The following is an 18,683-nucleotide window of genomic DNA, read 5'->3' as shown; positions in this document are numbered from 1 at the left end:
TTAACAGTCTCTTATCTCAATATTTATTGTACTAAGAAAAGTTAATAGTCTTTTGTCCATGCAAGTTACTTATGGTATGAAGAGGAGCTTCAGGCCAACATTATCCTGGCACCTTAAAAACAAGATCTAACTTCTGAGCCTCAAGCATGCACAACTCCAGGGCTGCATTTATGTGCTTTGGAGAAGACAGTCTGCAGAGAGGTGAGAGGATGAGCACTGTGTAAGGAGCAGGGCAGCAGCCATCTTGCTCCCTTGAAGACAGTGGAAACACGCCCATTCTCAATTCGATTTCTTCTGATGTGCTAACACTTTTCAAGGTGTTTACCAAGATGATTTCTGCCTGATTTAAAAGTGTGTGTGACACTCCTTATACAGTTCCTAGGTAAAATAACTACGCCAGGGGCTTCCGTGGTGGCGCAGTGGTTGAGAGTCCACTTGCCGATGCAGGGGACACGGGTTCGTGCCCCGGTCGGGGAACATCCCACATGCCGCGGAGCAGCTGGGCCCGTGAGCCATGGCCGCTGAGCCTGCGCGTCCGGAGCCTGTGCTCTGCAACAGGAGAGGCCACATCAGTGAGAGGCCCGCGTGCCGCAAAAAATAAAATAAAATAAAATAACTACTCCATAAAATTGATGGTAATACACAGAGTGACCAAGAGGTGGTATTATTGTTACCATCCTCACAGTCTGTATTACCAGAATTGATCTGGTACATATCTGTTCTTGCAAAATGAATATTAGTGAAGCACATGCTAATTACAGATTCATGAAAAGTCTTAGGGTTACCAAATGACTTTACACTGTCTAGCAGAATGATCCTGAGAAAACAACTCAAGCTTTCTAACTTTCAGCTACATCATCTAAAATGTAGGATAATACAACCAGCCCTGGCTTATTTTCATATTGTTGTTTTGAGGCTTCAATGTTGTAAAGAATAAAGAATCAGTTTACCAAATATATAATATAAAAAGAGAAGTGTAAGGAATTCCTATTACTAGCAGAAATGAAATCTGGAGGCCAAAGTTATCCTTATCTGGCAAGAGCCTCACTTTCATGACTAAATTTTCCAAAATATCATTCACCTTGATACATTCACTGAGATTTAGGGTTTTGTCCTCAGCTTTGTGGGAACAGAAACTTTATTCTGTCAGCACATTCCTGAAGAGAATGGTGCTTCAGCACAGATATGCATTAGCCAAGCCCATGGAAGACACCTGCTTAACAAGAATGTGAATACATTAATTTACAGTGAAAAGAAAATGTCCGCCAAAGGCTTTGGAGTGTGGCACAGTGGTTAAGGCAGAGGTTCTGGTGTCAGACAAACGAAGGTTCAAAGTTTGGCTCCACCAAGTACTAGTTGTAAAGTCCTTAAAGCTTAAAGACACACAATAGCTATCTGATTTGCTCATTTGCACAATGTAGATAATCTAATTTCTAACCACACAGGAAAGTTTTGTAAAATACATGGGTGACTACTTAGAATGCTGTGTCAAGCTCTGAGGAAAGTAAGTTCAAGAAATGATGGAATGATAGTTGTTGTTGTCATTATTATCATCATCATCTAGGTCAGCAAATTTTACTGCAGCATTTCTAAAATTGAATAAAATAGTCACAAAAATTGGCTTGAAAAAACATGGAGTGAGAGGAATGGGAGTTAGATGTGCAATTTAAATCCTAGCAGCCCTGTGTTCTGTTAATCCGCCTATTTCTAGAGGCAGGGCTTGTCTTGAAAGAGCACATCAGGCTTGGTCCTTATACCGGGGTGTCACTCCCTGGAAGACCTGGATGGGCCCCCCGCCTTTATCTCTGTGACATACTTAATTCCCTATTCCTGCTCATATGCCTCTCTGAAAGAGTAACAATACCCGGGATTTAACAGAAGGCAAGTCTTTGATCTGTCCTGACAAAATGCTGTCTCTAGAGAAGGCAGCCTTATTTGATGAGACCCTAGAAATGTCAATTATAATGTCAATCTATTTCCACTGAGGATAACTTCATTTTCATTCTGCTCGTAACAATGACCAACATTTAGTGAGCTCTTACTCTCTATACTATACCAAGAATCCTATGAAAGATGTTATATACATTACTTCTTTCAATATCCAACCTACATTTTGCTGGTGATAAATTATTTTATCAACATGATATCTAAGATATAGCAATACTTCTTGCTGTTACTATATCTCAAACTAATTGGGAAGATAAATGCCTTCCTAAAGCCATGGTTCTTAAACAGTTTGGTCTCAGGGCCTCCTTATACACTTAAAAATAACTAAAGAAATCAAAATGTTTTTATTTATAAAAACATGTTACTAGCTTATATCTCTCAATATTTAGCAACTAGAAATCACAACTAATTTTTAAAACAAAATAATACACACATACACACATTTCATTAGCCATTGAGCAATGATACCAACACATGTTATGTAGCCTTTGGAAAACTCCACTCTCACGTGTGAGAACATGAGAGAGAAAAAGGCAAATAGCATCTGTGTATTATTATAAACACACTGTGACCTCATGGAACCCCTAAAAGGGTTTACACTAGACCATACTTTGAATATGCTGTTTTAAAGGATTAAAGATTTTTGCTTCCCCCACATGTTCCCCTGTATATTTCAACTATTCTATGATTTTTTTAAGACTAGGGACTATGGTAGGTGAAGCATACAACACTATAGAAAAATGTTATTATGTACACCTTACAAATGATGAAAATAAGGCTTAGAAAGGATAAGCGCTTTTCCTAACATCACCTGAGTTACAGGTATTGTAGTTAGCTTACAACCCCATATCTTTCTGTCCCCAAACCTGTGCTCTTCATTCTCATATTATGCTGCAGCCACTGAAGACCCATCAACCCGAGATGGGTGAGAACTTAGTGATGGTCCCATTTTATCCACAGGCTAAAGAGAACTCTGAAGTCCAGAAGTACCATTATGATAGGTCCAAGAATTGAACCTATGTTTCCTGAATGGATTTATCATACCCGACTCCTTGCCTCTTAAAATTAGTTGTTCCTATTGTAGACACAATAATGACAGTATGTGTCCATTAAGAAGAAGGACAAAAATATTCATGTGAAGGTGTAGATGAGCCAAGTTTCTTGGCAAAACTATGCTGAATAAAATAAACATACTACCTTATGTGACTTTTATATTTATGATTTTTATCACAAGTAGACTACCAGCAATTTAATTCCCTGATTTTTTCTTCCCGAACGTATAGTGCCTAGCACAAAGCCTGGCATTTAATGACACATTTGTACAGAGATTAATATTTTTCAAGGATGTTTGCCCTGTTTTCCCATCTGTCACAATTAGTAGCACCAAAGAGTAGAGAGTTCAGGCTTTGGTATTAAACCTGGTGGATTTGAACCTCATAGTGTTAGTTAGATCTGTGACCTCATATACGTTCCCTGACTTCCCCAGATTTCATTTCATGTATTTCTGAAACAATGCTCAGGATGTGTCCATCCCAATGCTGTTGTAAGGAGTGAATGAAACAAATGTTTGCACACAGTGGTGACTGTCATTCTGCCTGGAATTAGGTAGCATCTCAAATTCTAGTTTGCCTTGACTGCCACTCACAGATATTAGTAAATTTAACAGAGCTAGACGCTGAATCAAAGGAGATCGTAGGAGAGTTGCTCTGTATGCATCTATGCAACTTTCCCAAATCGTAATTCCTATGATGTCCAAAGACCAGTAAGCTTCTCCAGTCCTTCTACAAACAGACAATATACCTTGGGTGTTCATTTTTATTGTCCTGTTGGCTAAAAAGCACAACAGAACGGTCCACGTGGAAATAAGTGTGCATACAGTGGAGGCTCCCATAACCAGGACTGAAACAAGCCAAGATCAACAATTCCCTACCTTTCATCACAAAATTCCCAAAACATCCTGGGTGGATTCATGCTATTCCCTTCACCTGCAACATTCTTGCTCTTCCTCTTCACTTGTCCCAATAGAGCATTGCACTTGACTCCTAGGGACACTGGAGAAGGCACCATACAGAGCTAATTTCTTCCTCATATGTGTTGTTAGGATGTGTTCTGTCTCCTTCCATTAGACAACCTGCTTGTAGTCCAGCAATTATCTCCCTACTGCAGAAGCCCCGCATCCAGGCCGGGAACTATGTCTTTAACAACATGTGGCCATAGTGTCTAGTACAGAGGTGCAGAAATGTGTTTGACTCACTAAAGTTTTGTGTGCTCAGTCAACAGTCATTTGGTACATTTACTGACTAATTTATTGGATCTTAACTCTCTTTAAGATGGAGACTACAAGGGACAAAATCAATCATTCAGAGACCAAAACCAAAATAAAGATATCTAATTCAGTATTTTCCATTTTCACTAAGGTCTCCTATTTATATGCCAGAGGCCATTTGTAGAACATCTAAATGCCTTTTTCAACCCATGCCTAACCAATCACTTCTGATAAATATCCAGATATTTTCAGATTTATTTTAGGTTATCAGTTTCCCTGAGAAGTCACCCAACACATCAGTTCTGTCTTCCATGCTTTTTATATCGTTTCTTAAATAAACAAATGTGGATTTGTTGTATTCTGTGGAGTTCAGTCTTGGTTTCTTTGTAACTGCTACATAATTATATTGGAAATGTGAAAAACACTTCAGCAGGAAATCAGATGCTGGCTCAGTGTGGGTATGTTTATATCCAGAGATACTCAAGTATTAACCGGCAATGAGATTCAGATACTGTGCCTAAAACACAACCTGAAGACAAGCCTTATTTTAGAGCTAGGAAAAATACATATATATATATTTTTATAAAATAGAAAAACACAGATTTTCTTCATAGCGCATTAGAATTGTTTGTTTTACTGAACAAAACAGTTAAAGTCAAGACAGAGAATGTTCTAAAAAGTCAGTGTCTTTTTTTTTTTAAGTCAGTGTCTCTTGAACATCAAGCTCACAATAGTTCACCTGAAAGAACAGGTGATGAGGCTTTTATTATTATTGCCATTGCTAAAAACAGATATAGAGAATATATTTATATTATACCATATTAAATTATAGTAAATAATATGTAATAATATAATGTGATGAGTATAATATATTAATGTAATCTATATTAATTACAGAAATATGATAATTATATATGCATATATATTCTCTATATCAACCAGCTGAGTGTTAGTTCCCTATTGAGTATTGCAGTTTCCTTTTAACCAATAAATAAACACATTAGATTGATCAAGGAAACTGTTGATGTTCAAGTAGGTTGTTGTTAATGTAAACTAGGTTGGAATTCATATTTGTTTGGCTGCATAGCCGACGCTTTTTCCTTCCACATTTGTCATCCATGGTTTTATTCCATGTCTCCCTTCTTCAGCCTATTGTTAATCATTCATTGTCAAATTATAACAGCAGGTGTGCGGAGCAGACTTCAGCATCATTCTAGGCTTATCTCAGTGGGTTGCAGGAGCATTCAAACTTCAATAAAGGAGCCCCTTTGTTTTAAATTTAGGAACTGGAGGTTCCTAAAAATCCAAATTCCCCTGGAACAGCTAGTTCACAGATGCAAATTTTAGATTCATTATCCCCAACTGGACCTCCTCCCACCCTTTCAGTGGGGAAAAAAGCGTATCAGTGACATCCCATTGTGTTCTAACCTGTTTTATAAAGAGCTAGTCAAAGGAGGGCTGTGAACTCTTAAACTTTGGAAGGATGGACCATCTTTTCTGTTTTTTGACTTGTTAACATGAATCATGATATGTCTCAGGAGCAACTAGGCTATCACTAGGAGAGGATGCAGGCTCAATTGTCAGAGATTGGGCTGAAGAGTCAGACAAACCTAGGATCAAATCCAAACTTAGCCACCTAAACATGGAGAGCTTGAAGTTTGGTATCTTAGCTTTCTTTATGAGATGAGAGACAGGTGGTACCAATTTATGGAACCGTTGTGAGGATTAAATGGATAAAGGGCATGAGAAGGGCTAGAATGTTGCCTAGCATACAGTAAGCAGTAACTCTTAATTGTATCATTACTTTCATTCTCGTCACCACGGTTTAGTCTCCATCAGTTTCCTTGCTGCTCATTAGTTTTAGCCAGATGCCAATTTCTGTTCATTCAAACTCCATTTCTAACGCAGCTTCAGTTTTACTCTGAATCAGGACTGCAGGGGTTATAGCAGTGGTTCTCCAAGTGCGGGACCTGGGCCGGCAGCATCGGCCTCACGTGGGGACTTGTTAGAAATACAGATTCTTTGGCCCAGTGTTGTAACAAGCTCTCTGGGCGATTCTGAGCCACCATCATAGCCATATTCTTCCCCTTCTCATTCTCTAGGTTGTAGGCTCTCGTTCCACTCATAACCTATTCTGCTCCTAAATCTGGAATGCTAATATTCTGAGCCAGACATTTCCCTTATTTTGATATTTCTATGTATTTGATGGGCCCCTCTGACACAGAGAATAAGATCATTTCCTGTGCCTGGCATCCGAAGGCAATCATAATTTTCCATACTTAACTTTCCAACCATATATTCTTTTCTCTCCTGAGTTCTCTAATCTGCAGAAGATATTCTGTGCTCTTCTCCTCTTGATTAAGACGTTTGTTAGTTTGGAAATACATCTCTGACAAAAGCCTGCTGTTGCCTTTATGACCCTGATGAAAATATACCATCCACAAAGAATCTTCCCAGAGAAGACTGTCTCTCCCATCCAATGGAGAGATCCCACCCTACTCCAAATTATATGCTTTTTATAATATTATAAATATTTTTATATAATATTATTTTTTATAATAATATTTAGAGTTTCAGTGCATGCCTTAGAGACAGTTTCTTTACATTCTACTTCCTTGCTTCTTTGTGACAAACAGCGTAACCCTTGACCTTGGGTATCACATGGGGTGAACCCTTGTCCTATAGCTACTCCAGGAACAAGAAGGTATCAGTATCATAAGTGAGGGTGTAGAGTGACCAATGCCCTGCCACCCCAAATTAGATGGAAGCAAGTTATCATAGTTCAAAATTCTACCATCTGGCTAAAAGGGCCACCTGACCTGGCACTGAAATGCTAGGTGGGTGGGGGTGGATCAGAGATGGAACTGGCATCTATTTTTAGCCCTGACTTCTAAGCCCTGGATTAGGGAGTCCTGTAATCAGAAAACATGCTGCATTTTCATTCTTTAGGCTTTGCTGCTTTGTAACCTGCTTCCACTTACTTGTTCAATACATATCAGATTAAACGATAAACGGGCTCATTGGGTAATGAAGTGTGGGCTGGCATAATTCAGGGCTTGCCTCAGGCTCTCAGAGGGAAGAGAAATAAAGGTTCTTAGATCAGAAGCCTGGCTCCTTGGGGAAAAAGTGAGAGGACCTGAGGCTCCTCTCTGCCAGCACCTTTCTCATGGTCTCTGTCTCTGACCTTAGATTGGTTAATATTCTTTGGGAATTCTTCCTTTTGAGTACAGTCAGTGCCCCACAATTTTCATACAAGGAGAGCATAGTCATTCCTGCCCTTTATGCCTCACCTTCAGTCACTCAGGAAAGAATGACTTTAAAAACTCCAGAAAAGCCACTGTGCCTATGTGCTTGTCTGCCCAAGACTTTTAACAAAGAGCTAAGTGGGGTATATTAAAAGCAGAGATCCTTTCCACCAATTAATCAATAGTGTCTGTTTAGAGTCAGAAATAATCAGGTTACTATCTTGTGGTATTAATTCTTATTTCCTTTATTCATTCATTAACTCAGCAAATATGTACTGGGAGCCCCACTGTGCTAGGCTCCCAGGATAAAACAGTGATCAATAACAAAGCAATAATAAAATGTCTCATGAGAACAAGGACTTTACCAATTTCTCCCTTTAGAAATGTATTTTCAAGGAATTCCCTGGTAGCCCAGTTGTTAGGACTCGGCCCTTTCACTGCTGTGGGCCCGGGTTTGATCATCCCTGGTCGTGGAACTAAGATCCCGGAAGTCACAAGGCATAGCCAAAACAAACAAACAAACAAACAAACAAACAAAAAAGGTAATTTCAAAACCTCAAGCAAGTAAATGGGTATTATAAGCTGCAACCAGTCTCTTAAAGGCAAAGAGCATGGATCTTTGAGACCTTATAGCAAAGGATTAATGCTAGTTGCTAAAGCTTACACTAGCAGTCAGGTAGGAGAAATTTTTGTAGCATTAAAAATGTGCTAATAGATTTATTATGAATAATACAAATTGCTACTTAAGTTGAAATTCTAAAGAATCTATAGTTGACAGCTGTTAGAAATACTGTGTCCAATCCTTTTTCTCAAATAAGTAAGACGTGAGAGCAGAGAATTTTAGATGTATGTGAGAAGAGGAATCTAGAAGGGACGTACCTATGTGTGTAGGCTACAGGTCCATATGATTCCTTGGTCATATACACTGAGATTTAGCATCCCAGTGTGAAATTAATTTTTCTAAAAAAGAATGCCCATCATAATTGGAAATTCCAACTCCTCCCATCAAGAGGTGACATTTGTTTCTCCACTCCTTAAACCTACTCTTGGTAATGTGACTTGCTTTGACCAATGGGATTTGCAAACTTGATGCAAATAGAGACTTGGCAAGTACTTGCTCCCCAGTCTTTTGTTGTTCCATGGACGCCTGGGAGTAGCACCAGAGGAGCTGAGCTAGCCTATGAGAGGATGCGAGGCCATGTGGAGCAGAGAAGAGGCGCTAACTAACGCCTAACTAGCCTGTCATATATACAATTGGTGCCAATATAGATCATCCAGCCCCAGACAAGCCACCAGCTGACCAGATAGACTAGCAAAACCAGTTCAGACCAAAAGAACCACTCAGCTTCTCCAGAGAACCACGAGAAATACATCTTTATCATTTTAAGTTTTGACACGGTCATTTATGCAGCAGAAGTGAACCAATACAAATCAATGTCCATATGACTATTTTGGTTCCCTTTATTCCTAAGCCCAAGTGGCTGGGAGAAAAAGGGAGATCTGAATGACAAATAGAATGTTTAGATAAAGGACATAAAGTTTATGTTTATGCAGGGTTGAGTAGGCACCAGGTTTGGTCTGGAGAAGGATAGAGAGGAGGGTGAGGAAGGAGGGGGGAGGGGCACTAGAGAGGGGAAAGGAGAAACGTTATTGAGTCCTTCCTATACGCCAGGCTCTATTTTACGCAGTTTACCTGTATTACATCATTTAATTGTCATGACAAACTTCAAATATAGCAACTGAGGCTAAAAGAGATTATGTGACTTATTCAAATCACACACAGAGCATATGTTCTGGCTCTGAAAATTTGACTTCATAGTTTGCTTTTACTTAGTAAGCACTACTGCTGTCTGAGAAAGCAGTGGTAACAGTAACTGTGACCTTAGTTTGGGGTAAGAAGGAGGCTTTTAAGGTTGCCAAGCTGGCCAGGACTGACAAGAGGAAAGAAGCCCCTCCTTTTGGATACATATTTTTGTGGAAAATTATACCTCCCAAATCAGCTCAGGATGATACGTCCTCAAAAACTCACAATTTGTATATCCTTAAAATAAAGGTGGGTGGTTTTACTTGATGACAAAAAGATTACTTTTAGGCATATCCTCTTTAATTATATAAAGTGATAAAATTAATGTTTACTTTATAATTATTATGATAATTAATATTAGCATAAGCATTATTACCAGAAGTTTATTCTACGTTAGGAAAGATATTAGGATGTAAACATATTCATTCCTTATCACACACCTCTAAAGGTGTTTCAATATATCCCCCATTTTATAAATAGGGAAACTAAGCCACAGAACGAAGTAATTTACCAATGGAGTGAGTGTGACTGAATGAAAAAATTATGATTCCATCCAAGCAAACTGACTTATAAACTTGGCCACTTAACTCATATGTTATTCTCTTTGACTTGTAGACTGATGTCTGCACTTTCTTCCCAAGTCCATGTGCTTCCTCTGTCCTCAGAGAAACTGTAGCTGAGGGTAAATCAACCTACTATCCTCCAATATTTATAATCTCTTCACATATCTAGGACCTCCCCTACCTGCCCCCCCTTAATCTGGTACCCTCAAGTCTGGAGACGACCATTTGCTATGACTGGTCAGTTTGCTACAACTTGCAGCTGAAAACCTTGAATTACTATTTGCTGCCTACTTCCTATCCTTTATCTACAGTAGGAGTTCCTGTTAAGGATTTGAGGAGGGTGGCTTATAAAGAGAGACCAGGGCAAGACATAGGGATGGAAGCCTCTTGCCTTCTGCCTTTTTCTGGGTTAGGATTAAGGGGCTATTAGGCATAGTGATATCTTAAAGGAGTTCCTAGTTGAAATCTATTGATATAGCTCCAGTCTCAATCTGCAGGCTTTTTCTAAATGTCAGTAGATTAGAACAAAAGAGGGGTAAAGATGAAAGAGATGGAGAGGTGGTGGGAGGATATCGGTAGAAAGGATGCAGAACAAAGAGGAACTAAGGGAGAGATTCCCAAGTCAGTATTCAAGTAACTGGAGCAGCTGTATATGAAGTGGGCACTATAGTGGTTAAAATAAATCTGGTGTGGGTTACCCACAAAATGATATTCATGTGGGGCCTGTATCAGGCTTCTCCTTGAACTTGGAATGACACTCCCATTCTTCCCTGTAGGGAAATCTTATTTTGTATGCTGATCTCTTTCCCAGGAAACTGTAGCTTCCCCTTCACTTTCCCATAATTTATTTCCACTTCCCTTCATTATAATCTCTATTGTTAAGAACACTGATCTCTACCTTATAGCACCTGCATGCTTGTCTGAGGTAGGGGGATCTTGCTAGGAACTTGCCATGTGCTTATATTCCCCGACAGTCAGCCATAGTGCTACAGCTTCTCTGATATTTGGGAGCCCTTAACCACTCCTGCCCCTGAATTTTACTGTTCACCTCAGACTTTCATCATCCTTTCCCTTCTGTGAGAGTTACTGAACTGGAGAACACCTTCTCTCCATCTGCTTCCACTCAATTCTATACAAGGGAATGATATTGATCTTAAAGACACTCTAGTCCTGATTATGCCACAGGCAATAGATAGAGACACTGCATATTTTGAACAAGATCTTGATATAAAATCTGAAGTCCTTAATTCAATCAGGCTCTCCCAGAATATGCCTGCTTCATTTCGAGGGTTTTTATTTAGGCACAGGTCAATCCACCAAGCCCGAACCAGGGACAAGAGGAAGGTCAGTGAACATATTGGCGGTGCAATGAAGAAACACAACTGCACCCAGCAGTAACACACAAGTCACGACTACCAATTTTGTTGTTGTGGGGAGAAGGGGTAAAAGAAAATACAAACCAAATAAATAATTTAAAATTAAGCTGTTATTCAAAGCCTCAGGTTAGGGCTGTATTAACAAGAACATATGTGATTTATTCATCAATTACTAAAGATTATAGATTTTAAGCTAAAAGGTATAGTACCATCACTTTTAATTCAGTTCTTACTACAACCTAATTTTAAAAGAACAATTATGACTCCCATTTCACAGGTGGGAAAACTGAGAGCAAGAGAGAGGAAATAATTTGCCCAAGGTTGTACGGGCAAAATGTGGCCAACTCCATCCAACTCCAGGACCCAGAATTTCTCGAAACAATGAGCTCCCTATAAAGATGTATTTTTCCTAAGTAGCCTGGGTTGGACAAAGCAATTATTCTGGCAGCTGGGCCCTATGTCAGGAAGAAACATTCCTTAAGTGCTATCAGACTAGTATGTCCCCTGGGAGATCTAACCATCATTAGTGAAAAGCTTCATTGACAATATTGTGTGCAGCCCACTGTAGTGGGCTAGAGCAATGCATTATCAATAACTCAAAGAGATTCATTTAATGGGCAATTATATGCTTCCTGCTTTACAATAATTTCAGGTAACCAATAGTAGTATGCTTTCTGCAAATGCCACTTGCCAGCTCTCGGGTACACAGTGTCAGCGGGATTCCCCACTTTCCATCCCACATCACCACTGTCTCTGGGAAGGACACTCTAAAATGGGCATTCAATGCCTCTGAAATGTCCCTGCAGAGACTCTATGTAAGAAAATGTTTCCCTTACTGTCCCCCAATATCCTTTATCTCTCTGACAGCTGAGCTTGTTACCCATATCTCTCTCTTAAGCAGGTCTTACTACACTACCCAACCTAAAGGGATCTTGTGCGTCATCTGACAAGCCTTAGCTCAAACCTCAGCTCAGTGAAATATCACCTATCACCACAGGAATAACAAAAAATAGAGATCAAAACACACAAACAGAAGAACACATCACCTTTTTCTGCCCTCCTTCAAAATATCATAATTATGTTTATAATAGAAAATTATATTAATTATAATATAATTAAATTATAATGTGAATCTGATGGGGAGGGTGGAGGGGAGGTGGGAGAACTTGCGAAAAGTGGATTCCTGAATGGCTGCCTTGAGTTTCTGATTCCATAGGTCCTGGGCAAACACCAGAACTCTGGTTTGAACAATAACCCAGGTGACTGGGATCAGCCGGGCATGTCAAGTTCTCTGTGAACTTCCTTGAAAAATGCTGTCCCCTAAAATGTTCCTCAGTTTCCTGATCTTGGAAATGGGAATAGAATTCCCGTCTGAACAGTTCCAAAGGCTGGCTTTGTCCATTAGGCAATGTTCCTCCCCTGGGTTATAAACGTTAGAACACGAGGGCCTGAGCAAATGCAGGCTTGTTCTTTCCACCAGTGCACTCTTGTCCCTGCACCAGCCTTCCGCTTTGCACAGAAGAACTATTTCATTCACTTGTTTTAGGAAATGATGTGGCAGTGTCAGAAGCTCGATTTAAGCAGGAGGATGGAAGGAAAGACGATATAGGGCAGGGTTCCCCCCAAAGAAGGCATCTAAGAGCTTGTAATCTGCAGTTAAGCAACAAGGGTACCAATCTTGTCTCCACCCTTTGCTCTCTTGGAGTCTCTGGGCAAGTTACTTAACCTATGTCTGAGATTCTTGGACTGGAAAATGCATACAGTAATAGTACCTGTTTTCAAAGACTGATGTGAGTTAAATGTACCATAGGGATTACATGATACTTTTTCAGTGTTTAGCTAAATTTACTTTAAGCCTTCACCACCATGGTACACAGCAGCCATGCAAAATAGTTTCAAGGGACGCTACTAGCAAAGCTACTTAGCAAAGATGCTCTATACAAGCCTAATCTCTTGTTAGTACTTGGGCATCTAACTGCCAGATCATGTAATGAGATGTGCCTGTTGATTGCGATGGCAAGTTAGATCTATTACCACTGAAATTCTTGGGAAATATACACAGTGAAGCATCTCAGCCTTGGTTAAGTGAATCTGACACAAGAGGATAAAGGATGACATCTCCATTCTCATTAAGAGATAACAGATGGACTTTCCTAAAATCCATTTTTTAGCTTAATTTCATTTGTTTAAATCTTTTGTCTGAAGAGATGGTGATCTGAGAGTAATTTTAAATTGTTCTCCCTGGAATGAATATTTCTTTATCTTTATTAGAACCTCCCCCTGTGGGGTTCTATTGTCCTGGGTAGTTTTAAATATTCATCTCATCCAAATACAATAAATCTCCCTTTAATATTTTTTTCCAAGACATGGTCTGCGGCTTTGGAAGATAAACATTACATGATGGGCTAAATAATAAAACCAAGTGAAAACAAGTTTCTAAGCCATTTTCATAGTAATTCCAATATTTCTTACATTCTCTGTGATCTTATTTCAACTTCCTTTCATGATTTAGAAAAAAAAGATAACCTAATTTTACATTTAAATTTCTAGAATTATGCCCACCTCAGCTTATATTTTACAGACCAAAATTAAAGTTCTCTTTTGTACTCTGTCTTGTTGGTTTTAAGAAAGTTACATGCAAAAAGTAAAAAAAAAAAAAAGTTTAGTTTTCAATCTCTGAGTAAAAAAAAAAACAAACATCAAAAAAGGATGTAATAAAAGGTGAGATAACTCCCATTGATGTCAACAGAATAATGTAAGTTTGGGTTGTATATTTTTAATTCTATAAGGTTCCAAGTAAAGCTGAGGGTTGTCATGTGGACAGAACCATTTCCTATTTGGTCTCTATGGAGCTAACTGTAACCTTGAATGTGGGACATACTTGAGTGATTTCTGTCAAGCCATGAAGAAAACTTTATCTGATCTATGTTTCAGTATTTTTTAATCAATCATATGTTCATTGAAGGAGGTTTGTGGTCATACTCTTTTTTCACACCATCAACATGGAACTGCTTGTAATTCCCAATACTCATTAACTTCTTGCTCACCTCCGTGTCATTCTTTATAGATATATCAGCAGATTCCAACTCACACTTTTATATGCAGGGGCTTCCAAGTGCCATTAGAAGGAAAACTTCAAGAGGCCCAGGGTTTTTGCTTATTTTGTTCACTGCTATATCCTCAGTCACTAAAACAGTGCTTGGCAAGTACCGAAGACTCCATAAATAATTATTGAGTGAATGAAAAAATGAATGTCTTCTCTTATTTGGTTTGGTACCCTTGTCACCCTAGAATTAACAGCTCATTATCCCAGAGCATCTGCTTTTGTATCTGTCTTCCTTACTTGTCTGTGATTCCTTGCAAATGAGACTTTTGTTTCTGGGTTGCCCCTGAAATATTTCCTAACCACCTATTCTGTGTATTCATTTCCCTTTACTCTTTACAATGGAGTACCTGGATTCTTCTAATTAGGGCCTCCTTGATGAATATTTAAGTGAAGGCATCCATCTCATTAAAAAAGTGTCATAGATTAAGGGGAACTCAAGTAGGTTTTTATGTTCAATATATGAGAAAATTCTTCTAAAAGTAATTATTGCCTACATACTTTAAAGAAAACCATGGTCCTTTAGAGCGTTTTTATATAGCCTCAAACCAATCTAAATAGATACAGTTTTTCTCAGACACTTAAGGTGATATGCAGCTTCAATACTGTAAATTGTAAAAATTTCATATCTAGATGGGGTTAAGACTTCTAATAAACCAAAGCCACCAAATGGGATGCTTTGTTTCCTTTATCCCTTAATGTTACAAGGGAAAACTATTGCCAGAGTCACATACTGGAGAAGAAAATGGTACTTCTAATAAGTAAAAACACCGAAGTTTCCAAAGATCTTTTTTCATTCCATATCAAGCAGGTTCTTTGCCTGCTTTGAGTTGCCAAAAGAAACATTCTTCACTCTTGAATCGTCACTTTTTCACACCGTGGTTGTATTCTGTTTTCTTTTGTTTTTAGTAAGACTCCATGGAAGACATTACCCCACATCTCAGAACAAGGAAAAACCACGCCCTTCATCAAGGTCTAGATTACTCTTCCTCTTACAGACAAATTTATCAACATATCTCAGAGACATCAGCTGTGAAACCAGAGCAGATTTTAGAGACAGCATAGAGCAGATCTTAGGGCTGATGTCCTTTACATATGTATGCCCATGAATCTTGCTTATTGTGAGTTTTTATTTCCTTATTCAGATTCCTTCTACCCTAATTCCCTCAAGAATGTAATGTCTCCCTTGAACTGTGTAAACTGTGAAGTCCTCATCAGCTCCTTTATGGAAAAATAAAGTCAGGTAATATGCACAATGTCTTTTGCTTGGAAAGAAAATGAATATCACATCCCCTTTGCATGTTCTGTATAATAAAAAAAAACTGGAGAGACAGAGTGTGAGTTCTCATAGACAGAATAGCACTAAATTGTACCATACAGCTATTGTTTAGAGACTAAATTATAGTGTCATTAAGTGTAATCAAAGAGGCTGTGCTATTAAAAATTGGCAGAAGGACTAACATGTGTTATTTTAACAACCCTAGAACCTCCTCTGAAAAAAAGGTTACATTTTCACATGTAATTTATGAAAAATTTTACGTTGAAGATATAATTTTAAATAGTCCATGATTGTTCTTGGATTGGAAGAATCAACATTGTGAAAATGACTCTACTACCCAAAGCAATCTACAGATTCAGTGCAATCCCTATCAAACTACCACTGGCATTTCTCACAGAACTAGAACAAAAAAGTTTCATAATTTGTATGGAAACACAAAAGACCCCGAAGAGCCAAAGCAATCTGGAGAACGAAAAACGGAGCTGGAGGTATCAGGCTCCCTGACTTCAGACTATACTACAAAGCTACAGTAATCAAGACAGTATGGTACTGGCACAAAAACAGAAAGATAGATCAATGGAACAGGATAGAAAGCCCAGAGATAAACCCACGCATATATGGTCACCTTATCTTTGATAAAGGTGGCAGGAATGTACAGTGGAGAAAGGACAGCCTCTTCAATAAGTGGTGCTGGGAAAACTGGACAGGTACATGTAAAAGTATGAGATTAGATCACGCCCTAACACCATACACAAAAATAAGCTCAAAATGGATTAAAGACCTAAAGGCCAGAAACTATCAAACTCCTAGAGGAAAACATAGGCAGAACACTCTATGACATAAATCACAGCAAGATCCTTTTTGACCCACCTCCTAGAGAAATGGAAATAAAAACAAAAATAAACAAATGAGACCTAATGAAACTTCAAAGCTTTTGCACAGCAAAGGAAACCATAAACAAGACCAAAAGGCAACCCTCAGAATGGGAGAAAATATTTGCAAATGAAGCAACTGACAAAGGATTAATCTCCAAAATTTATAAGCAGCTCATGCAGCTCAATAACAAAAAAACAAACAACCTAATCCAACAATGGGCAGAAGACCTAAATAGACATTTCTCCAAAGAAGATATACAGACTGCCAACAAACACATGAAAGAATGCTCAACATCATTAATCATTAGAGAAATGCAAATCAAAACTACAATGAGATATCATCTCACACCAGTCAGAATGGCCATCATCAAAAAATCTAGAAACAATAAATGCTGGAGAGGGTGTGGACAAAAGGGAACACTCTTGCACTGCTGGTGGGAATGTGAATTGGTACAGCCACTACGGAGAACAGTATGGAGGTTCCTTAAAAAACTACAAATAGAACTACCATATGACCCAGCAATCCCACTACTGGGTATATACCCTGAGAAAACCATAATTCAAAAAGAGTCATGTACCACAATGTTCATTGCAGCTCTATTTACAATAGCCCGGAGATGGAAACAACCTAAGTGTCCATCATCGGATGAATGGATAAAGAAGATGTGGCACATATATACAATGGAATATTACTCAGCCATAAAAAGAAACAAAATTGAGCTATTTGTAATGAGGTGGATGGAACTAGAGACTGTCCTACAGAGTGAAGTAAGTCAGAAAGAGAAAGACAAATACCGTATGCTAACACATGTATATGGAATTTAAGAAAAAAAAAATGTCATGAAGAACCTAGGGGTAAGACAGGAATAAAGACACAGACCTACTAGAGAATGGACTTGAGGATATGGGGAGGGGGAAAGGTAAGCTGTGACAAAGCGAGAGAGAGGCATGGACATATGTATACTACCAAACGTAAGGTAGATAGCTAGTGGGAAGCAGCCGCATAGCACAGGGAGATCAGCTCGGTGCTTTGTGACCGCCTGGAGGGGTGGGTTAGGGAGGGTGGGAGGGAGGGAGACACAAGAGGGAAGAGATATGGGAACATATGTATATGTATAACTGATTCACTTTGTTATAAAGCAGAAACTAACACACCATTGTAAAGCAATTATATTCCAATAAACATGTAAAATAAATAAATAAATAGTCCATGATTACTGTGTAAGACATATTAATTCTAAAAAACAAAAAATCACCTATCATCTCATCTCCCCAAAATGATATGTATTGACAGTGTAAATTTTCTTTCTGTATTTTCTGCATGTATATATGTATGTATATATGCATAGTTTAACTATGTGAGTAATAGTTTCTATATCGAATATAATATATATGTTAGGGTCCACTTATTTAAATTATGGTATATAGTTCTTGAATTCTATTTTTTTAACCTACCCTTTTATACTAAATCTTTCCCCATATTTTTATATGCAAAACATTGTTTTTGATGGCCGAACAATGGATATAGATATAAGAATACTTGGATAGAAGAATGTTTCCTTCCCACATATATTGCAACTTTTTGGTCATTTACCACAGTGTACCTTATTTCATGTTGAGACGATGCATTCAAAGGCTCCTCGGGAACAATAAAATAAGTTCCAATGCCAAAATATCTAATAGAAACTGGGACCACTTGTCATATGATCCCTAGGCATAAACTGAACTCAGCCACATAAGGAAGAAATGAACAAACCCAGGCACTTACTGATTTCGGTAGCAATGATTGTTATGTTGTGCCACACGCTTAATTCCCTGTCAAGCGGTGTTGCAAGCGTTATCTTCCCATCATCTGCATTAACGTTGAATTGTCTCTCCAGGTCGGTGTGCCGGTCGATGGAAAACCTACAAAACAGATACATTTGTAATCTACTTCACTGTTTCTATGATCCATACATTCCACAGCAGACCTTTAGTAATCCTTAGAGAGCCATAGTTGTGAAGTCAAATGAATTGGGAAACACAATGGCATCATAATTTGTAAAACAAAATGACTGAATGCAGCATAAGAAACTTAATAATTATTGTCTAAGGAGTAATTAGCTACATACGCAACATGGAGGTCATAAACTGCCATCAGTTTCAATAGGTAACATCTTCAAAAATGGATGCTGATGAAGAGTTAATTGGACAATCCATCACATTTATTGGACAGCTTATGATAA

General features: G+C 38.5%; 1 protein-coding gene across 2 annotated transcripts in view; it reads right to left on the bottom strand.

Annotated features, from left to right (window-relative positions):
- CDH8 (cadherin 8) overlaps positions 1–18,683 on the bottom strand; it is a 377,200-nt gene that overhangs the window by 105,097 nt on the left and 253,420 nt on the right. For both annotated transcript variants that reach the window (XM_004280902.3, XM_049703096.1), the window contains exon 9: positions 18,227–18,363. In XM_004280902.3, coding sequence (XP_004280950.1) covers positions 18,227–18,363 — 137 coding nt within the window. The remainder of the gene's footprint in view (positions 1–18,226; positions 18,364–18,683) is intronic.

The sequence above is a fragment of the Orcinus orca genome, chromosome 20 (genome assembly GCF_937001465.1).
Source record: "Orcinus orca chromosome 20, mOrcOrc1.1, whole genome shotgun sequence".
NCBI lineage: Eukaryota > Metazoa > Chordata > Mammalia > Artiodactyla > Delphinidae > Orcinus > Orcinus orca.
This window is presented reverse-complemented; position numbering and strand designations above follow the sequence as displayed.